The sequence below is a fragment of the Myotis daubentonii genome, chromosome 9, assembly GCF_963259705.1.
Source record: "Myotis daubentonii chromosome 9, mMyoDau2.1, whole genome shotgun sequence".
NCBI classification, from domain to species: domain Eukaryota; kingdom Metazoa; phylum Chordata; class Mammalia; order Chiroptera; family Vespertilionidae; genus Myotis; species Myotis daubentonii.
The window spans coordinates 52,450,788-52,474,321 of NC_081848.1; the positions used below are offsets into that span (position 1 = coordinate 52,450,788).

The 23,534-nt window shown below is 42.7% G+C and overlaps 1 protein-coding gene across 3 annotated transcripts in view; it reads left to right on the forward strand.

Moving 5' to 3' along the window:
- The window catches only part of SPON1 (spondin 1), a 258,257-nt gene that overhangs the window by 94,117 nt on the left and 140,606 nt on the right, over positions 1-23,534 (forward strand). For all 3 annotated transcript variants that reach the window (XM_059708972.1, XM_059708971.1, XM_059708973.1), the window contains exons 4-5: positions 9,657-9,730; positions 15,568-15,690. In XM_059708972.1, coding sequence (XP_059564955.1) covers positions 9,657-9,730; positions 15,568-15,690 — 197 coding nt within the window. The remainder of the gene's footprint in view (positions 1-9,656; positions 9,731-15,567; positions 15,691-23,534) is intronic.

Consider the following 23,534-nt stretch of genomic DNA (forward strand, 5'->3'; position numbering starts at 1 on the left):
TCACCTGTGTTTTCCTATCAGCCTCCCACCCGCTCCCCTTCCTCTTACAGCCACGTCTCTCTTCACAGTGGAGCGTGCTTACAGGCAGGCCTGCTCTCTTCCTCGTCATGGCAAACAGGTGCCTGTCCTCCTCAGCTGAGGGAAAGGCCCAGCAGGGGGCAGCACGACCTCCTCCCCACCAAATCCAAGCCCTCTGTTAAGGTCTCGTTCATAGTGTCCCACTCCAAGATTCTTCTGACCAAACTGTCCCTGCCCCCACCCCTAAGTCCTCTAGTGGCTCCCCAGTGCAACCTGTTGGCCTGGTAGATAAGGCCAACAACACTTGCTTCGCAACTGGGAGTACTTCCTGCAGTCTATTTGAGCTGCCCTCTTCTGTACTCCCACATGCTTGGCTCATATTTCTTCCTATCCGTTGGCATACTTTTGAGAGCAATGTTCATTTAAAAACGTGACTAATAGTAATAGCTTCAACAGGTAGAGGTTTCTTTTTCTTATATAACAAGAAGGCCAGGGGTAGGTGACTACTGGTATTATTTCAGCACCTAAAAGATGTTAGGGCCAGTGTCTCTGTGATTTTTTTTTTTTCTATTTCCTCATGGTCACAAAATAGCTGTCATGTTTCACACATTGTGTCTGTAATCAAGACTGGAAAAAGGACGGGCCAGGGTGACTCATCAATTTCTTTTATCTGGAAAGCAAGACTTCCTCAGAAGGCCTCCCTATATCCTGCAAACCTGTCCTATGTTACTGAGGCCACATGTGGGTCATATAGTCCCGTTCCCCAGCTGCAAGGAAGGCTGGGAAAGTGAGAGCAGGACATTGTGATTGGCTTTACCTTGTACCATGCCTCCCAAACTGAGGGTTCTGTAGGCATGGCAGAGGGAGGAAATGGATATTGGGTAGACTCTAGTTCTTGATATGTACTAGATTACATATTGATTCATCAGATTACATATCTCTCTCTCACACCAGGCTGTCAACTATTTGGTGTCACACCCACTCTTATTCATTTAGTACTTCTGGTTCCTCACACAGCTTTGTGGCACCTACTCTGTTAGACAAAAACATGAGTAAATGAATGTCTTCTTGATTTTAATGCCTCTCACATCTAAATTAGTTCTTTTAAGCCACAACCCAGTTTTACCCTTTTGTTTTTATGTCTCTCTTATAATATGAAAATCAATTCCTCGCTGTTAATTTTCCATTGGATTTTGCAGGGGAGGGGGTAAATTTTTAAATTCTAGCATAATAGCATTGACAAGATATATGATAATGATGAGGTCTGAAATTGGACAATACTAAGAGAAAATGGAACCACAGTAAACTTTTCATCCTCGGGGTGATTCTAAGAAGAAATACACTGAGTGCTAAAACTAATTTTCTTCTCATTTTTGTTAAAATTAGAACTGGGGCTGTGTAGATGTAACTTTGTTCGGTGACGTGAATCAGGAGCTCCAGAAATCCAATGACCATACAAGGTTGGGAATGGGCTGTAGTCTTAAGAACCTGCGTGACCTCTTTGCCAGGTTCGGTCACAACCTAAGCTGCACGTGTACATGGAGCTGATGCTCCGGATTCAGGCTGAGATGTCTGCTCAGAGCAGAGGATGTTGCTGCCAAGGCCCAAGGACGGTGTGCCCGCCAAGAGACTCTTTGTTGTGCAGCTCTAGTGGCTTCAAAGAGCCCGTCCCTGGTTACAGACTCAGTATCTGGGACTCCAGATCCTCCAGTGCCGTATTATCCTGATTGACCTCCTTCCTACCAGTTAATTCCCCCACGTCACCTCTTCCTCTATCTCATCCCCATCAGGGATGGCCTTCTACCTCTGAGTCATCATAGCACTTATGGATGAGTCTCCATTGGGGCTCAAACATACATTGTGTGCTCAGAGAGTCATTTGGGAGTGCTCTGTCATAGAGTGTGGCAGCTCACGGGCAAGTTGCATGGCATGATCTGGCCCTCATCTAGCCTATTTATAACCAGACTCAAGCCTGGGGGATTATACCAATGTCAACATCTTGGTTGTAATACAAGGTGCGGCAAAGTAGGTTTACTGTTATAATACAAATACATAAATAATACAACAATCTACACTAATAAAAGAGAAACATGCAAATTGGTGTCACTCCACTATGCCCACCAGCCAATCAGGATGAGTATGCAAATTAACCCAACAAAGATGGCGGTTAATTTGCATATGCAGGCAGGGAGGGAAGACTGAAGAGGCTTGGCTTCTCCGCTGCAGCCAGCCAGAGTGGAGAAGCCAAGCCTTGCTACTGTGGCCAGACCAAAGGCCTGGGTCCCAGGTGCCAGAGGAAAACTGGTGCCGCTGGCCAGGGGAAGGAAGGCCTGTTGCGTGAATCTTCGTGCAATGGGCCTCTAGTTGATAAATAATAATCCAATAATAAATGCTGTGTTTCTTATACTCACAATTGAAAACCTACTTTTGCCCTACCCTGTATTATACTGGATTTTGCAAAATGTTACCTTTGGGGAAAATGTACAATCTCTCCATAGTATTTCTTATAACTATATGTGAATCTACAAGAATCTCAATAAATATCCCGCCCCCCCCCCGCCCCCCCCCCCCAAAAAAAATTCTTCCTTGTCCCTTCTTTCTTTTGTTTCGTTTACTGGCATCACCATTCCTCTCTCTAGTCATTGGGTTTGTATATGGGAAGTCAATTTACTTATCTTCCACTATCTCACTTTTCTCATCTGTAAAACAGGGGTAATAGCAGGGCCCACTCCATGGCATTGTTGGGAGGATGAAATGAGTTAGCATCCATGAAGGACTTAGAAGGGTGCTTAATTGTGTTTTGTTTTTAACAGTTGACCACTATCTTTAATGGCTAAATGGATGCTTAATTGTTAAATAAACAAAAAAGAAGTAAAATATCTTATACTCAATCTCCTCCTTCTGCCCCAGATCCAGTAAGTTCCTAAGTCCTTATAAACTTCCCTACAACATGCCTTTTGGATTCTCTATTCCTACTGCCCCTCTCCCAGTTCAGACCTTCAGGGCCACCATAGTGCTTCCTCCTGGAGCTTTGCCAAGACGAAGTTAATCTCTGCTCCTCTCCCTCCCTTGGCTCCTCCATTGTGTGCTCAACATTGAAGTCCTGTTTCATTTTTCTGTTTCTTTCTTTTCCTCACTGGGCTAGCTGCTCCTTACTAGAAGGCAACATCTCCTACTTATCTTTACATTTGCAGCTTCTAACAAAATGTCCATCACAAAAGAAGTGCTTAGTAAATGGTTTATGAATGAGTGATAATTAAGCAGGAATAATCTCAAGGCAGCTACTAAAATTGCTTCTTTGCAGTAATGATAGAAGACTATACCAGTCTTTGAATTAATAGTTTTATGACCTCAAGCAAGGACTGTGGTGGCCTTGCTATTGGGCAGACATGGACTTCGTGTGTGTGTGTGTGTGTGTGTGTGTGTGTGTGTGTGTGTGTGTTAGAACCCTGCAGATAAGCTTTCACTTTTTTCTCCCATGGGCACATCATCATGGGCTGCCAGAATGTCTGTTAACTCTTGGACAGAGCTCCCTGCCCTGAGATCCACCTAAAGCCATATAAAAGGTTGATGTAAGGGTCTATAAATATTTGTTAATTAACACAAGACCATGGTCAGGTTAGCAGTTGGCATCCTTGTGACATAAAATAAGGCAGATAGCCTCAGTTCCTGATGATATTACCATCACTATGACTTTAATATTTCATTCCTGGGTCTTCCCACAGAGTTGTTCTTTCATGGTAGAAGGAAGTAGATGATACTGATTATAAACTGGATCACTTCTGTGGAAAACATCCCTGAGATTATAGACAAATTTTGTAATGTACTCCAAGAAATGTTCAGTAATAGGGATTTTACTGGAATTGGGAAGAGGATTGACAAGAATAACCTGGAAACCACAAAGCCGAGCTTCATTTTGGCCATTCATTATCTCTGCCTAAAGCAGATAACCAGGGTAGCCCCTCACTCCTCTCTCCACAGGGAAGGTGACAGACCTGACATCAATTATAACAATAGCTACTACTTATTAAATATTAGAGGCCTGGTGCATGAAAATTCATGCACTGGAAGCAGGGAGGGGTGGAGGAGGGGGGTCCCTCAGCCCAGCCTGCCCCCTCTCACAGTCCGGGAGCCCTCAGGGGCGAGAGGCGACCTGGCAATCAGGGAAAGGCAATGCCCCCATCACACCTCTACTGCTACCACTGCCGGCAGTGCAAACTCGGCCAGACCTGGTTACCTGAGTCTCGAGCAGCCTTGGCTGGCTGGGTGGCCACCATCCAAGGCTTTTCTGCGCATCAGGCTGGCCCTGGGCGGCTGGGGGGCTGAGGGGACTGGGGGACTCCGGAGGCAGGCACACGGAGTGGCCGGACCCACCTGCTGCCCCAGCGGGGCTGAAGGGACTGGGCGCTGCCATCTTATGGCTGTGGACCCCGCCATATTTGAGGGTGTGAAGGTCAATTAGCATATCCCTCTTTATTGGCTGTGGGCGCCATCATCTTGTGAGGGCATGGCAGTCAATTAGCATATTCCTTCTTTATTAGGATGTTAGTGTGCCAGGTGCTTCGTTAAGGGCTGGCAATTTTACCATTGCAACAATAATGGCTACCACACAGTGACTATTCACAACATGCATGTAGGATCTTGCATGAATGATCTGTACATGGCAATGACCCAGCCACTGATGACCCATGTGTAGTTTTAAGCCATTTCATGGCCAAGTCTTTTAGTTTCTATGGTCTCCCTATCCCTTGTCAGTGAGAGCAGGGATCTCAGGCCCTTTCAACACTAGACAAATCCACAACTTAGCAAACTCTAACTTCACTCCAACAGGCAAATTCCCTGAGGAAAAAGAACAGCCAATAAATAAACCCTTCAGACAGAAAAGGGCCAAGCATCCAAGAGATTCCCAATGGCATTTCTGGAAATGTTCCACTTTAGGTTTAAAAGAAAACTTTTAAAATGATTAAGTTATTTAGAATCTCAATCTTCCAAAGTTTGAGAAGCTAACACACTGAGAAATTTAATTTAGATTTCCTTAACACACTCTCTCGTGATAAGAGAGCATTCAGTAGATCAGTATAGAAATGCTATGCAATAGGACGGCCAAATTGCAACACAGAATGGGAGAAATTTGTCATTTTGAAATGCTAAGGGAATTCTTACTAACAGCTTTCTCATCTTGTAAAGCTATTATTTTCCTGAACGATAATATGATTTATAAATCTCAGCTGAGTTTTATACTTTCGATGCGAACAGACTTAATGTGAAATGCATTTTCTGGGAATATAAAAGAAGCATCTTCTGCAACCAAGCGTATCCTTGGTCTCTGCTGGCATATCAGTAGGTGAGCGTTGGTCTTCTTCAAAGTCCTGGGTGTAGCTTGGCTTCTTCCTCTGTACACATTCCCTGGGTGACATCAGCCACGCTGAAAGCTTCAACTTTTACTTTTGCCTCAGTAACCTCTATAACCACACTTCCCACCCCTTCATATCTCCCCTGAGTTACAGGTCCCTATACCAAACTCCCCCCTAGACAGACCACCGTCATATCTACAGACAGCTCAATCTCAAATTCTCTCCTTTTCCTTGATCCCATTTCTTCTCCCAATACAGCAGTGCTACTGATGTCTATAGAAATTAGTAAGATACAGTTCCTGCTCTCAAAAATATAATAATCTAGCACAGGAGATAGAAAAGCAAACAGACAATTATAATATAGGTTAATCAGTGCTGTGGTGGGAAAAACCCAAGAGGCTGTGGCTGTGGTTCTCATAGGAAGACCACCGGTCAAGGAACCAACCTGGGAAGTAATATAGTTCAGTATGAGGTAGGTAACTAAAGTGTGAGAGTGTGTGTGTGTGTGTGTGTGTATGTTATGTTATGTTATGTTATGTTATGTTATGTTATGTTATGTTATGTTTGTTATGTTATGTTATGTTGAAGAGTAATGAAGGACAGAAGAAATCCCATGGACAGAGGCCCAGAGGTATAAGACCATGAAGACACATATAAAACATGGCTTGGATAGGTTTGGATCGGGATGAGGCCAAATCACCAGGGCCAGATCAGAACCACATTTGATGTATACCACATTTGATCCGCACTGGGTTTGAAATCCAAAGGGCATGATACAGAGCGCTGACCAAGCACAGGCATGGAGATGTATGCTCGGGCTTTTCATGGTGATCACAGCCCAGGCTCCAGGCAGGCCCACCAAAATCTCAGTTCTCCATAGTGCATTCCATGAGATGATCCAAGGAAAACTGATCAAAGGAAAATTAATTGGGGGTTGCATTTCATGATACCTCGCAGGACAATTATACTTTTTCTACCTAATCTTTAATCCTTACAACCACTCTGAGCATGAGACAAACCGTGGACTTTGGAGGTAGACAGAAAGAACTTCAAAACCTTAGGCATGTTACTGTAACCTCAGCCATTCCCACCTGGAAGATAAGGGTGAAAATGGCCACAAGCCCTCATCATAATCCCTCTGAAAATGAGCATATTTATAAGTTTGCCAAACTTGACCTAAAGTGACATGAAGCTCCTTATAGTTTTATTTACCCTCTTAATATAAATATTCTTACATTTTGCAGCAGCATATTAATGTGTTTGCTTATGGGGATGTTAATGGCATATTGCCATCTTAACTTTCTAATAGCTGAAAAATTGAATTAAAAACACATCTAGCCGAAACCGGTTTGGCTCAGTGGATAGAGCGTCGGCCCGCGGACTGAAAGGTCCCAGGTTCGATTCCGGTCAAGGGCATGTACCTGGGTTGCGGGCATATCCCCAGTAGGAGATGTGCAGGAGGCGGCTGATTGATGTTTCTCTCTCATCGATGTTTCTGACTCTCTATCTCTCTCCCTTCCTCTCTGTAAAAAATCAATAAAATATATTAAAAAAAAAAAAACATCTAGCCCAAGGGTTTGGGGTGAGGAATTTGAGGACCTGTAATATGTATAAAGCATAAGATATATGAGATAAGTACATAAAGGGCCTCCATGGCCCAGGAACAAGCAGGCACAGTACAAGGGGCTCAGAAATTACAACTATTATCAAAAGGAGAGAGTGAGCTACCTTAGACTTTAGAAAACAAAGGATGAGGGAAACTGAAACCTCTTATAAGGAAATACATATTTTCTATCTCTGGCCTCCCAAATTTTTGCAATCACATTTTTGGGAAATTTGGGGATGATTTAATTTTTCAAAGTGAGGTAATGCTTTTAAGTCATTGGCTTTGCCATTGTTCTCATATTTACAGCAGGAGGAAGGAAATGAAAACTATTTGTTATAGACACTAGCAAAGGTGGGTTTTGGGAGATTCTGGGAGAGAAAACAGCACAGACAGCACCTGGTAACGTGGACAAAGTGTTCAGATAAGTGGCATAAACTTCTCAATGTCTGGAACCCAGGAAGCATGGCATCAAATGGCAATAAATGAAGCCAGAGGGATGTTTGGGAGAAACTTATAAAAAGCCTTAAATACCATAGTAAGTTTGTATTTATCCTCTGCATCAGGGTTTTCAAACTATTTTGACAAGAGAATATTATTGAGACAAAATTTGATTGGCATGAGAGCTTTGTATACTGCCACCACACACCAACCCATTTTTACTCTCTGACCCAAGAGTTTTTTCAAAAGAGCAAATTTGATCATCTCACTCCATAGGACACACTCTTCAAATATCTCTTCAAGCTTGGAATAAAACGCCATCTCCTTGCAGGCTCTGGATGATGTGGTTCTGCCCACTCTCCAGCTCGTTTCACACTACCTCTCTGGTTTGCCATTTGTAGATTCTCCAATGAGTCCTGACCCTCCCGCGTCAAGGATTTTACAAAGGAGGCCTTCTCCCTATCTTCTCCCTCCCAACTGCCTCGTTAGCTTCCTTCTCTTTCAAATCTGTGCTTGGCCATCTTTTCTGGGGAGAGCCTTTCCCAGCTTGGCTAGATCCCCTGTGTTATATTCTCCCATGCCTGTGGACTTCTCCATTCAGCACTTAATCACAGTTTTGTTAAATGATTAGGTAAGGATTTTGTTGTTTGATGCTTTCCCCCCCACTGTACTGTAAACTTTCAGAATGAAAAGTGACCCCATCTGTCTTGTTCATGACAGTGTCCCTGGCCAGTGTCTGGCCACTAAGTGGGCCTCCGATAACTATTTGTTGAAGATATACCAGTAAATTCAACAAGAAGGCAGATGGGGGAGGATGCTGTTTTGGTTGAAATGAGGATAGAGCCTTTGGTTGAAGCAAGAATGTGGGACCTGGAATACTTCCCACTAAGCCTTCTCCTTGCTTTCCACATGGGTCCCTGAAGCCCTTCTCTGTGGGAAACACTTTGAGAAGCATTCTGGAATATTCTGACTAATAAAAGGCTTTGTTATCTGGCTTTGGGGTGAGAGTAAGTGTTCTCAAGAGTGTTCTCTTGGCCTGAGGAAACTTTCTGCTTGATGGTCAACAGAATGGATAAATGATCAAAGTAGCTTTGTGTAGACAGGAAGCATATTTCATTCATTTATTTCAACATCTTGTCTCCCCTGGGTGAGGAAAGACTATAAAAGACATATGTAGACTAGTCTGAATTTTAGCCTTTTATGCAAGACAGGGTGTAGAGTAGACGTTTCTTTGGAAAGTCATCTTGGCCCAGGCCCAGACCAGCAAGAAAACTGCCTCTGTACTCAGCAGATCTGTGCACACTTGGCCCCATTCCTCGGTGTGAGATCATGTGACACGGGGCAAATTGGCTGACTCTATCACTCGTTCAGTGTGGTCAGCTGGGATGGAGTCAAGGGCTCCCTTTACCTGTTTAATAGGGTAAATCAAAGCAAAAATTACCTTTTGATTGAGTAGCACTGCTAAAGAGAATCAATAGCAATGGCTGGAGATCCACTGGCACTGTCTCAGCGTTAAGCATAGTAGACTTTCAAATTACTGGAACTGGGTTTGGAGATTCAACTGCTGTGAAGCCAGCTCAAAATAAGTAGCCGGGTGGGTTAAAGGAGAAGTAGCATGTCTAATTAAAGAGAAAATATGTGCTGGCCAAAAGTAAGTCATTTTTCAACCTCAAAATATTCTTTCCAGATTCTAAGAGTCTGTGTTTGACATGTTTAAGAGAGAGATATAACAGCTGAAGTTGTCTTTGTTCAGAATGTAGGAGACGGTTTTGTCTAGACTTTCAAGAAAGATATAGAATGACATTTTCAGAACAAATCAAAATATATTTTTAAATTCCTTTTTTCCCCTTCAGGAAGAGGATTTGACATGCTTATCTTATTTGAATTTCGTTGATCTACAATGGCCTCAATAGTTTGATATAGAGTAAAATGAACCATTGAGAAAAGTTATTGAAAATGCTATTAGTTCACTTTCTTCCCTTAATATTAGCACCATCACCACCAATACAATTACTAATATTTATTGAGTGGTTTCTAGGTTATGTGCTAAGCTCTTACCATATAGTTTCATATTTAGTTCTCATAGCAATCCCATGATGTAGGTATTATTACTGTCAATTTTCCAATGAAGATACTGAGGTACAGAGAGTTGAGGTGATTCACCCAAAGCCTCACAGCTATCAGTGGCCAGGCAAGGAACTGACATCCTTATCATTGCACTGTGTCTTCTTTCCCTACAGGGCCAGCATCGTACAGAAACGCATCATTTATTTTCAAGATGAGGGCTCTCTGACCAAGAAACTTTGTGAACAAGGTAAGAACATGCAATGGGAGAGGGTCAAATAAATGGAAGGTGGCTTATTCAGTCCAAACACCTGGCTTCGGGAATTAAGATGATTGTGCTTTCTGAGTTCCTCTGGGTCCTGCTTCCTCACGTAGCTCTAATTTTTAATCTGGCTGTGTGCTGCGGATAATTGGATCTGCCTTAAGCTCTAATTACCCAGCTTGGTTCCCTGGGTAGGAGATAATGTACCTTATATTGGTGTTGTCTTTTTTATTTTTGTGAAACAGTGATTATTCTGAAGAGGTTCCCTGGAATAATTCACAGGACTTAATTAAGGAATGCACAAGAAGTTTTAATGGTTTTCCAGAATAATCACCAACAGAAACTTGGGTAGTACCCAGACAATATGGAGGAACCTTCTCCAGGAAAGCACAGAGGGAGATGGGGTTGCCATGGGGGCATTGGCTTTGTGATTTCACCACGTTCAAGGATCTGGTCCTTAGATGTGCAAGCTCATCATTGCCCTCTCCACGGGTTGAAGGCATTCTAACAAAGCCCACCCAGATCAAGTAGACTGGGGAGTTCAGGGCAGAGGCCTGGATTCAGATCTGACCTGGGTTTAAAGCCTATCTCTGCCCTTTCTAGTCATCTGACTTAATACATGTAAAATTGTACCATGCCTCCTTGCCACATAGTAAATGCTACCTGTAAGTATTAGTTATTATTATCTGTATCTGAAAGCTTGTTTATTAATCTACTGTAAAAAAATGAAGATCTTAAACATCTGAATGTGTTTAGAAGTCATTAAAGAACTAAATAAAAATAGAAAATGTTCTATAATTATACATCTTTATCTCATTTCTATTCATTTTTGCAGAAGTTTATTTGCATTTCAAGCCATTAGCATTTTGAGAAGAAATAATCCTCTCCAATTCTAGCAAATTATAAACTACTAAGAAAAAGAAAGGTTGATAAAGGTCTTCTGGGAAAATTATAAGAATAGGTTTTTGTTTTTTGGTTTTTTTTGAGTGCTTGCTACATGTCAGGCACTATTCTAAGCACTTCACAGACCTTAAGCAGGTAATCTGCACAACCCTATATGGTAAAAAACCATTACATCATCCCCATTTTATAGATGAGAAGCCTGAGGTGGGAAAAATTTAATGTCTTGCTCAGCATCATACAGCTTGCAGCAGAGGGCAGAGTTTGACTCTAAGAGCCAATGCCCTCACATTTTCCTTTCTGTCAAAGGGACTGCCTCCCAATTCAGTGGTGTGAACTGTTGCCTTCAGTAGATCAAAGCATCCTGAAGCATATGTTTCCCTGTAGATGAGCTAGAACAGAAATTATATCCTATATGGGGGAGAGTGGTGTTGCATGCTAAGCATGGAAAAAGCAAAAGGGGAGAGGTTAGATACCTTCATTAGGGCCATACCTGCCATAGGATAGGGGCCAGAGAATGGAACCTTTGGGTCAGGACCCTGGTCAGTTTCCAGGTGGGCATCACCATACGTGGCTTTTGGGACTTTCCTTTCCTGTATTTCATTGTTCACATGCCCATTCAGCTTTTCTCCAAACAAGGGAGCATTTCAACTATTAAGGCTCTCGATTTCTAAAGGGCACTCCCATTCCTACCCTGGCTCCATGAGATGCCATTGAAGTCCCGTGGGTCAGAGTTGTGGGTTTTCAGGATCACACATTTACAGGCCACGCTTTGGGTTACACTCACAGACGGGGGTTGGCTTTGTTAGTTTGACTATCAGGGACAACCTTATCTCCCGGATTTGAGGGTTCTAAGGAGGCCCTTGGCTGACACTCCACATACTGATAGCAATCCTTAACTAAGTGCATGTCCCCAAAACTCAATCCTTGTCTAAGCTATGACTATGCTAAAATTCTGCAGATATAATGTCAATAAAGAGGCATTGCAAATCTCTATTGGTTATTGCTTCTGAAACAGATCCTCTAGGCATGGATACATGGTACAGGCTGATAGAGGTCAGAGGGGAGAAGACTGGGGCCGGGAGGGGGGGCGGTGGGTGGGCGGGGGGGCAGGGGGACCAGATGAAAGAAGGTGGAGGGATTAATCAAAGAACATATATGCATAGCCCACAGGCACAGACAACAGTGTGGTGATGGCCAGAGGAAGGGGGGTGGGGGCTGGGTGGAGGTGGGTAAAGGTGGGGGTGAAATGGTAGACATCTGTAATAGTGTCGACAATACATTTTTAAATATTAATATTGAATGAAAAAAATAATGACTAAACACACACCTGTTTAAAATACCACTTTCCTTTTTTAAAAAAAAATATTTTTTATTGATTTTTACAAAGAGGAAGGGAGAGAGAGTTAGAAACATCGATGAAGAAACATCTCCGCCTCCTACACACCCCCTACTGGGGATGTGCCCACAACCAAGGTACGTGCCCTTGACCAGAGTTGAACCTGGGACCCTTCAGTCTGCAGGCCAATGCTCTAGCCACAGGGCCAAACCAGTTAGGGTTAAAACACCACTTTCTAATGACAACTTTATCGGGGGGCTGAGGGAGGCAGGGAGCCCAGCAGGACCTGGGCTGTAGGATCTTTTTTTTTTTTAATTCTTTATTGTTTAAAGTATTACATGAATGGGCTGTAGGAACTTTAGATACAGTTGTAGATGATCCCCAGAGACAACAGACCCATGAGGAAATTCATCAGTTAGCAGGCCGATCACGTTAAAAAGTCTTTAATTCATCAGCATCGAGCAAAGGGATTTCTCTTAAATGTGTATGACTACTTAATTATCTCTAGCTCTTTCATTAAGGCCTTTATATCCTTTGGTGAGTCCAATCAAATCAATCAGGGAAGGGGAGAGAGATGCAAGTATCTATTATTTTTTTTCCCAATAGAAGCTGTTAATGCATAGGGGAAAAATTAAGACCTGCACAGCTAAAAAGCAATGGCAATCGTTATTTTAAGAAAGAAACAGAAAACATTAAGCTACTTACAATTAAGTGAGACACATAAAATATTCAAAAAGGTGACCCATAATAAACATATGCATCCACAGGCTCACTTTAAATCTATGTCACAAACAATTAAGGGAGAGTGATAAGGCGAGGGGAAGATAAAGGGAAAAGCAGGGAAGAGAGGAGACTGCGGGAGAAAAGGGATAATGAGAAAAGGAAGAAAAGGGCTAGAGGAATGGAGAGTAAAGAATGAACGCTGACAAGGAAGCTGGTGGACTGAGAGTAGAAATGGGGAGAGAGGGCAGCTCAGGAGACGCTGCAGGGCCTGAAGTTACCTGTATTTTGCAGGCCCTGCTGTGGTTAGAAGGCGGGGAGAGAAGTTAACACTTGTTATCACTACCCTTTGAAAGCCTGGCTCATTTTCAATAGGCTTGTCCTCAGTAGGAAACCATATGTCTGTTTCTAGTTTCAAACTTAGAAATTTTCTTTTTAAGTGGAAGCTTCTTTTCTGTTGGAAGTTCAAAAGATTTATTGTAAAATGTATTCCCTTGAACTCCTGGATACATGTTAAGTTTACCACCTATAGACCTGAGAGCCCTTTGGATAAGGTAAAACTCCAATTTTGCCTTATTTTGGTTTCTTGAGAGGTTATTGCTGCTTCATTTGACAGTGCCTGGTAGTCACCATTGAAACCCCAGCCTGTACCTATTAGCTCTGAATCCCTTTTTCAAAACGAATTTAGTTGGTCATAATGGAAATGTGAAAAGCAAAAAAAAAAATACATATATTTAGGAATTATTGATTTATCCTACCTTTCCTGAAATATGTTCAACAGAGCTTGTCCCTCCACTGTCCAAGTGGCTCATGCAGGAATCAGACGTGGGTTACCTGTGCATGAGGCAGCGGGAGCCTGTTCCTCAGCACAGACAATGCTCTGGTCTCTTCCAAGTGTACAAAACGTAGCCACACAGGGATTTCTGTTTTGCGTGGTTTCAGAACTCTTCTTTAGGACTGTTTAGAAATCCTGGAGCTGTGTAGGGAAATAATTTTTTAATGTACCATTCTCCATTTGAAAAAGCAAAAAGAGAAGCACATGGAAGAATTTTCACTCTCCCTGGCTGGTGTGGCTCAGTTGGTTGGGCATCATCTGATGCACCAGGAGGTTCTGGTTCGATTCTAGTCAAGGGCACATGCCCAGGTTGCAGGCTAGATCACTGCTAGGGGGTGTGTAGGAGGCAGCTGATGGATGTTTCCCTCTCATATCAATGTTCCTCTCAAAAAAAAAAAATCAGTAAACTATTCTTTAAAAAAAAATTTTTTTCACTCATTGGTATTTCTGTGGATCTATCCAGCCAAAGGTCTTTGCTAGACAGATAGTGGGCAGAGATTAAGGGCATGGGCTCCAGCCTGGCTGACGTGGCTCAGAGGTTGAGTGTTGACCTATGAACCAGGAGGTCATGGTTCAATTCCTGGTCTGGGCACATGCAGGAGGCAGCCAATCAATGATTCTTTCTCATCACTGATGTTTCTGTCTTTCTCTGCCTCTCCCTTCCTCTCTGAAATCAATAAAAGTTAAATAAAATGAAGAGCATGGGCTCCAGACTCAAAAAGACCTGAGCTCCAGTTTTGCCTGCACCACTCACTAACCCTATGACCTTGGGCTGGTTACCTAATATGCCACAGTTTTCTGATCTGTACAATGAGGTTAACTAAAGTACTTACCTCCTAGGATTGCTAGGACAATCCTAGCTATATGTGGAAAAGAATCAGCACATACAAGGACTCTATACAGTGTAGTTATTATTATAATAACTCGTCCTTTTTTCTCCATCCTGGAGCCCAGAATGCACTCCTTCCACCCATCACTGATTTTGCATATTCAAACCAAACGAACCCAGTGAATTCCATATGGAACACTTGTAAAATGCTCTTTCTTACACTCAAAAGATTTTTGTACTCTTTGTCGCTTGCTCTTTATATAATATTTAAGAATAAATGTCCAAGTTGGAAAAAAAAAAGAACATTTATGATAATACCGCTAGAGAAACTGATGCACTTGAAGCAAGTTGCAGCTGTAGTCATTGTTTTCATCTTGCAGGAAGCAAAAGAGACGACAGGCAACAATGCGCAGTTAGGGATGTGGGCTTGACAATTGGAAATTCTGAATTTATTCATGTAATCTCTCTTTCCCCACTTATCAGCTATTCACAGCTAAAAGTAGGGGCAGAGAGGGAATCTTCAGTTTTTCCTGGCTGCCACTGTGCTCGGAAGTAAACTTGAACTTCGGAACATATTCCGCACCCACCACCCCTCCCAGTAAAGCCTCTGAAAGCTTGATAAGAAGTGATGTGATTATATATGCGTATCTTTTTAAAAATAATAATTTCCAGCAGTCCTTTATCTCTCTGTCTCTGTCTTTCTGTTCTCACTGCTCCTTCAAAGCAACTCCTTCTGGTCCTGCCAATCTGGCCCCAGGAGATATTTCTCGGAGAAAACACACACATGTATATTCTTCTTAAAATTTGGTGGGAAAATCGTGTTGTGGGAAGGGTGGGGGAAGAGACCGGGGCCCAGAATGGATAACTTAGTCAGTTTTATCTCTGGTTTCTCAATACAACCTCCATCCCAAATATTCTGCCTTCTTGATCCCACAGGTCTCCTCACTTGATAAGAGCAAAAGTTATTTATTTATTTATTTATTTATTTATTTATTTATTTATTTATTTATTTATTTATTGCAGAATGTGGTTGCCATACTGAGAGGTATACAGAATCCTTTATAGCCCAAGTCCTGACCTGGTTCTCTGTGTTATTAATCAATGAAAACTGCACCTCATATGTTTTCCCCCAAGCATTAAGGACGAGATCAAGGCCCACATTTGCTTCCTAACTTGCTGCCTTTCCTTCCTGACTGTTTCAGATTCCATGTTTGACGGGGTGACGGACAAGCCAATCCTAGACTGCTGCGCCTGCGGGACTGCCAAGTACAGACTCACCTTTTATGGGAATTGGTCTGAGAAGACGCACCCAAAGGATTATCCTCGTGAGTAGAGCAGCTACTTTATGGGTTTGGGAAAAGTGCATTACAGAGTTCTGTCTGGTGGTGGGATACACTAGCTGAAGTATGTTAGGTCTGCTCGTTCCTGCCAAATGACACATGAAATGCACATTCCCCGCAAGCGAATTCCTCAAGACAGAGGTCTGCTTCTGGCTTCTTCGCATAGCATTGTTCTAAGTGTATTCTTATTTGTGCTTTAAAAAAAAATATTCCTGAGGTCAGGCAGCTTATCTTCAGCTCAGACATGCGGTAACCCTCAGTCCTCCTCAAATGGCTCTATCCACGAACGATACAATAGACACCTTTGTGCTTGAAATGGCTGGCAAAGGGGCCCTGCTCCTCACTCAGACCAAGGTCAACAAATATGCAGCATCCTTGCCCACAGCTGGCACTGGTAGTCTTCCAGCACACCCTTTCCTTACTGACTCCAGATACCACCTTCGTATCCTTTGTGACACCATGCTCCAGGGAGCCAATGCCAATCCATGAGACTTTTCGGGAGACCCCAAACTTGCTATTTTGAAGTAGACCCTTAAGTGGGACTCTCCCAACTCGCTTTTCTCACACAGTTATCTCAACAAATGCCTAGTAAGTGCCAGCCACTGTGCAAAACTCTAGAGATGGAATGTACACAAAATACACAGCTCATGTTCTCATAAAACTCAGAGATTAGTGGGGAGGCAGACACTAATCAAATAATCACACAAAAAGATGTGACCATTATGTTGATGAAGAGTGGACTTACTGTGTGCCATTTACACATTGTGTCATTTAAGTCTCAAAAATAACCAGTTTTTGCGGATGAACTCACTGGAGATCAGAGAAATGTCATGATTTGCCCACAGTCAAATGTAAGTAGTGGAGCCAAGATTCCAAAAGGGGTTTTCAGGCCTCTTGCCCTGCCTTTCATTTGGGTTGCCTTTAAGAGCCAGTGTTGCCCATTCTCTCTAATGGTGGGTGGCAGGATGTCCCTGTGTGGCACTGAGCATGCTTTTTCTGTTTATTGTTTGATTCTTGTTCATTTCACTTTGGAGTTGCCACAGCTGGGAAAGAACAGTGGGACTGGGAGAAAGAGATTAAAGGGAGGGATTTGAGTCAGCCCCCAAAGGAAGGGGGAGCAAAGGGTACATGGTTAGAACTTAAGAAGACCCAGTTCAGACTAGAAGCTCCGTGGTCCCCAAACAGCCCACCCAGACGGCACTCCAACATTTCTTGGCAGATCAAGAGCCCAATTGTTTAATTTTTACCCACATGTAATTAAGGCTTGCATCTTAGGAGCCTCTTACTAGTTCATTTTCTTAACTCTGGGATTCAGCTTGATCTGCTTCAGCTGGTGTGGGAGACCTGCGAGAACAAACTTGGGCTCTTTGCCTGGGGGTGGAAACCACTTGGAACGAGTATGAAGGAAAAGATTTCCCCCAGTGCCTCCCATCCACCAACCCAGAGGCAAAATGTTAGGGGTCCATTACTCATCTTTTGTAATACTAATGAGCTTCTTGCTCTTTTCTATTCTGACACTGTTATTTCTCAGAACTAAAAAACACATTCAAAAGGTACAGGCCATTGTTTCTGGATCTTTGGGACAAATCAAGGACAAATCTGTACAGAAAGTCTGTGGAGTCGTTGGGAGTTTCTTAATAAATATATGTATTCCCGATCCCTCAGGATGCTTCCATTGACAGATGTCAGAGTGTGTCTTAATTTTTGGTCGGGAAAAATTTGGTCACTATGTACAGAAGAGCATTTATCACATCCAACTGTAATTATTCTTCAGGAGTCTTTATTCCCATCAGACGAAGTTCTCCAGGACAAAAGCCACGGCAGGCTCATTTGTTATTCTCAGTGCCTGGAAGTGCCTGGTGCCTCCCCAAGGACCATGTGCTGATTGCTGAGCTCAGAGTGGCATTGGCTATGACCTGGGAACCGGATTTCTAGCTCGCATTTGGTCACCATGGCTAATACTGAGCAGGGAGTGTGGGCTGGAAGTGTGGGCCGGACCCTCCTTGGAGGAAAAGGACTTGAATGCTCGGGAGACTGGAGCTAATTGAAAGGGCACAGAGAAGGTCCAATCAGGGCTTTAAAAATGTGATATTACCAAGAGTGATTTCTACCAATCTTTGACCATAGATGACTATCCTTTGGTGTCTCCAGGGATGATTTTGTCTTGATAACCAATGCTTGCCATTAAGCCCAGTTAAGCCATGCTGCTGCTTCCCGACAATAGTGCGAACTGATAAATTCGGAGTCCCTCTCTCCTTATTAATTACTCATCAAAAATGCTGTTTTTTCTGCAAGGATCTTGGAGCAGCCGCCCTCAAGCTTTTTAATGGCAAGGTCCCTTTTACACACTTAAAAGCTATTGGGGACTCCCACAGTCTTTTGTTTATGTGGGTTGTGTCTCTCAATAGTCACCACAGGAAAAATTAAAACAGAAATTTAAAAATATTACTTACTTTTTGAAAAGGAACATGCAATGGATTAGCAATAGTAAACTTATTACATGTTACCATATTTTATGAAAAGAACTGGAATGTCCAAAACAAAAGAAATGTAGTGAAAAGAGTATCATTGTTCTACATTTTTGCACATCTCTTTAACCTCTGATTTAATAGAAGACCGCTGGATTCTCATATTTGCCTCTGCATTCGACCTGTCATGGTTTATATTTTGGATTGTTATATATGATGAAAATTCTATCTCACCCAAGTAATTGGAAAAGGGAAGAATATTTTAATAACCTTTTCAGATCATTACAGATAATCTTCTTTGATACTATACCAAAACTCTGCAAATGGTACAGTTGTTCCCCTTATCCTCAGGGGATATGTTCCAGGACCCCCAGTGGATTCCTGAAACTAAATTGTACTGAGCCGTATATGTACTACTAGAGGCCTGGTGCACAAATTCATGCACCAGTAGGGTCCCTAGGCCTGGCCTGCGGGATCATGCCAAAATCAGCTCTCTGACATCCCCCGAGGGGTCCTGGATTGTGAGAGGGCACAGGCCAGGCTGAGGGACCCCACCAGTACACGATAGGGGCCAAGGAAGAATGCGGGAAATTGGCCAGCCAGGGAGAGACCGCCAGAGGGCTCTAAGGCGTGTCTGACCCAGCTCTCTCAGTCCTGATCAGCTGGACCCCAGCAGCAAGCTAACCTACCGGTGGGAGCGTCTGCCCCCTGGTGGTCAGTGCACTTATAGCAACTGGTCAACTGGTTGACTGTCTGCCCCTGGTGGTCAGTGCACATCATAATGTGCAGTTGAGTGGCCTTACCATATCATTAGCATATTACGTTTTGATTGGTTGAACGGACAACTGGACACTTAGCATATTAGGCTTTTATTATATAGGATGTTTCTTCCTCTACATGCATACCTATGATAAAGTTTAATGCCTTTCCCATCTTAACTAAGCACTCATCATGCTCTGTAATGTGAGGTGGGACAGCAAAACTAGCATGAATTTATTTTTCCTTCTGCACAATTTCATTGGTAGAAGATTAGTTCTTAGAGTAGATCTTAGCAACCTCAGCATACAATTGTGATTTTTTCCCCCTTATTAAGTTGAAAATGTTCAACTTTTCACATAAAGGAAGCACTTTACACCTTCTCTTTGGCATATCTGAATTGCCAGCATTACTATTCTTAATCATTCTTAGCATTATTAAGTAAAATAAGGGTTACCTGAGCAGAAGCACTGTGATACTGCGACAGTCCATCTGATAACTAAGACAGCTACTAAGTGACTAACGGGCAGGTAATGTACACAGTGTGGATTCACTGGACAAAGGGATAATTCACTTCCAGGGAAAGACAGCGGGAGATTTCATCACATTGCTCATACTGGCGTGCAATTTAAAATTTATGAATTGCTTATTTCTGGAATTTTTTATTTAATATTTTCAGACCATGATTGAGCTCAGGAAACTGAAACCATGGAAAGCAAAACCTCAGACTGGGGGGAGAGGGGACTACTCTACTTTCTTAAAGGGTAATTACAACGTAGAATATTAAAACCATATTAATAAACTCATATCCTATTGCATTAAAATGCATTGCTTTCCTTGGCACTGTGAGTACATCTGATACAAATGAATGATTTTGTAACATCACACATTGGTCATTTGGAAAATATTGATGTTCTGAGTTATGCAGATGATCCAAAAGTGGAGACGTTTCATTATACAGTATCAAAAGTCACATTCATTATACCACTTCCAGTCTCATCAGGAAAGGGTTTAAATATTAGAAAGCTATAAAATTCATAGTGACAGATACAAGTTTTCTAAAATTCTAAGTTTTGCTTGAAAGCTTGAATTTTATCATTAGCCGCAAATGCTGTCAGGTGTCTTCCTTGAAGTGACAGGCTCACTTCATTGTTGAGAAAATGTCTGCCAGATTCTCAAGTCTGAATAACCATCATTTGTCAGTCCAGTTTGCACCTCAAACAATCGCACAAGTGCTTTTATGCAAGACAATCATGGTACTTCAGTTTGCAGTTGAAGTGCTTTACGCATATTTCCCAATTAGTCACACAGTACAATAGGAAGATGTGTACTCAAAAGTACAGAGATTTGATAAAATTAATAATTTATATGGTTTCATCAAGGACATTCTCAGGGGAAACTGACTTTCGTGGTTGTTGTGCGCTGCACGTTTCTGGCGGTGAAGAATACACTCTACTGACACAGCTCAAGGCCACTGCCTTGATCCGCACTAACTTCCAACAGTTTTACTCACCTTGGGTTTGCACCATCAACGGATTTTGGGTTGGTTTTATTTCCCCACCAGCAATGTTAATGTCAACACATTGGAAAAGGCAAATCATATCTTAGTGCTGTTATGAGAATAGTTTCACCTCACAGTCTCCCTGGAAAGGCCTCAGAGAGCCCAGAGGTCACTGTGGCACTCTCTCAAAGTAAACCATGACTTTGAGAACCCCTGCAATGATATAAAATAGCAACTTAGGGTGCCTGTCCTTCTGTTCTCTTTGGATAACTGGCCCTTGAGCATACAGATGGGGGATTGGGCAACACCTTTATGCCTTCAGCCATCTGTTGTGTGGGCCACATCTGCCCTGGCTCTTCTCGGCCATTACGCAAAATGGTTTGCTCCAAATACTGATGGTTTTGGAGCTCCGTCTCTTGGAGACCAGAGCACTTTCTACATCCAGTGCACCCCTTCCTCTTGGAGGGGGCAGGTGTGGGGAGCTAGGGAAGATGACCTAAATGACTTCTGACATCCCCTCTCTATTGTAATGCCATAAATCCCTGCTGGCCATCTGGAAGTAGTGAAAGCCTGTTAAAACACTCCCAATTGAGTACTTTTTTAGAAATCTGTTTTAAGGCTGGTTCATGCAAGTTTTACTTCATAGGTGGAAAAAACCTAAAGCACAAAGAAGTTCAGGGCTCAGATCTCATAGCCAGAGTGTCAGAACCAAAATCAAAGCTCAGCACTCCTGGTTTGCTTCCGCCTTCCTCTGAGGGATGTCGTGAGGCAGGCTTCTCTCCTCTGCAGTGAAATCGAATGTCTTATACACAAAGCACCTTTTAATAAGGCCCTGCTGTACCACCATGGCCTCAACAGATACCAAACTCTGAACAGCTTTTCCCCACTGTGCAAAGACCTACTCTGCGGAGATCCTTAGAAGTGAAAGTTTGCATTCTCTGAGCCTGAACAGAGTTCTAGAACCCTGGGGTATTAACAGTGCTAGTGTGGCCCCGCCCCAACCTCCCCTCCCCCGTCCCCCGCACTTCCCACCCCACCCCAGTATCTGTCCTCAGCAGTGTGGTGAGTGTAGTGCCCAGCTGGGGTCCAGGAGCAAGTGTTCTTTACAGAAACACGGTGACTGGGCAGTGTTACTGCATAGGGGTGTCCCAGGAGTTGGAGACATGCCCAGTCTTTGCCAGGGGATTGGGAGTTGCCTAACACATGCTGAGTCTCTTTACTCTCTTGTTCTGAACACAGCTCCTGGGTTTTTGACAAATGCTTCCACTCCGGAGAGACTCTGTAATCTCCCTTGATAATGTAAAATGCATGACTCCCCCCATTCTTGGATATAGGTTTAACACCGTTTAACAAATAAATATTGACAAAAAGAAAACCTTTTCCAGGAGCCAATTATTTTTTGCATTTGGGAACACTACCTCACATATAAACATGGCCACTGGGAAATATACTCTACAGAATCGAAGTTAATTTTACAGTGAAATTCAGCCTCTTTTTCCATTGGGTCACTTAATTTGAAAAATCATTCATTATTAAATCCAATCACATGAAAGACCGCCATGCTAACACTTGGCAACGACTTTCATTTCTTTGTATATTCATCTGTACACAGAGTTCCTATATCACATTTGAACACATTTTTGCATTGGATTGTGTTTCCATGGCCACAGTTTATTACATCAGCTTGCTCTTACCGCTCACCTAACTGTTCTTTTATTGAACATTTAGGTGATGCCAGGGCCTTTGCAAACATAAAAAGCACTGCAATACCAAAACTTTGTACATAAAACCTTCCTCTTCCCTTTCTACTTCCTTTGAATTATTTCTTTGAGATAATTTTCCAATAGTAAGACTGCTGGATCAAAGGAGATGAACTTTTGTGGCTCTTGAGATTGTTTTGGCCACATTCTTCTCCAAAACATTTCTATCAATTCACCATGCGACCAAGAATGAACAAATATATCTGTGTCTCCCAGCCTCTTCAGTGTTCAGTGTTTGAGTTTTGCCAGGTAATGGTAATAAAAAACAAATTTTATGATGTTAAATTGAGATTGGTTCAATTACTAACACACTTGAATCTTTTTTTATTTTGTTTATTGTCCTTTGCCTTTAAAACCACTAGGGTGTTGGCAGGAATCAGATCTGACTTTTCTCATTATCTCCCCGAGGCCTAGCTTATTGTCTGGCATATTGAATGCTTCTCAATAAGTAGTGTTATATGAACGAAGAGATGGATAGATGAATAGCAATTACAAAATGAGCAAGGGAGGGAGTGGAAGGAGATGAGCAGTGAAAAGCCATGAAGAGGTGAAGGCAGAAGAGAGATAGGACCTTACATGGCTGCTGAATGCAGAACACATTGGATGGAGCTAGTGGTATATGGGAAGATGGGTTAGGGAGATATCACAGTGACTGTGATACCTCGGACTAAGGCAGTGAACATGGTGATGGAGAGAGGGATGGATCTGAGATCTTTTAGAGGTAGATTCTTCATGGATTGGATGTGGAGGAGTGAGAGAGAAACATTAAAGCTGATAAGCCAGGTTTCTGGCTTGGAAGGGAAGGTAGTATGCTTCCTTCTTAAAATATTCCTCAATATTATCGTCTTTCTGCCGGGAGCCAGTCCATCCTTGCTGTTTCAAGGGACCTGGCATATATGGCATACTGTTCTTAATATGTTTTCTCCCCTTAGCACTGTGTGTTTTAACCAAGGTCACCTCTCCTAGAAAGGTTGTTTCCCCAGGTAGGAATTTTTCCCTGAAGTCAGGGAGGGGATGAAACTCCTTAACTAAGTGCCAGGTGGGTAGTTAATCACTACAAACAATCATGCTTAAGCTACATAATCTTTACTCCCTGGAACGGAGATAAGAAACGCCCTAGCCTTTGTAATAGAAATTGACAGGATTAAAATCAACTGGTATAAATACAGATGTAACCAGACAGAGAGAGACAGAACTCAGAACAAGACAGCAAGAGACAGAACTCAGACAGGGCTTGGAAGACAGGACCAAGAGAGACAGAGCCTAGGCACAGAACCTACACAGAACGTTCTCTAGAGACAGAAGAACTTCGCTGGAGAGAGCATGCCGGAGGATCCTGGACAG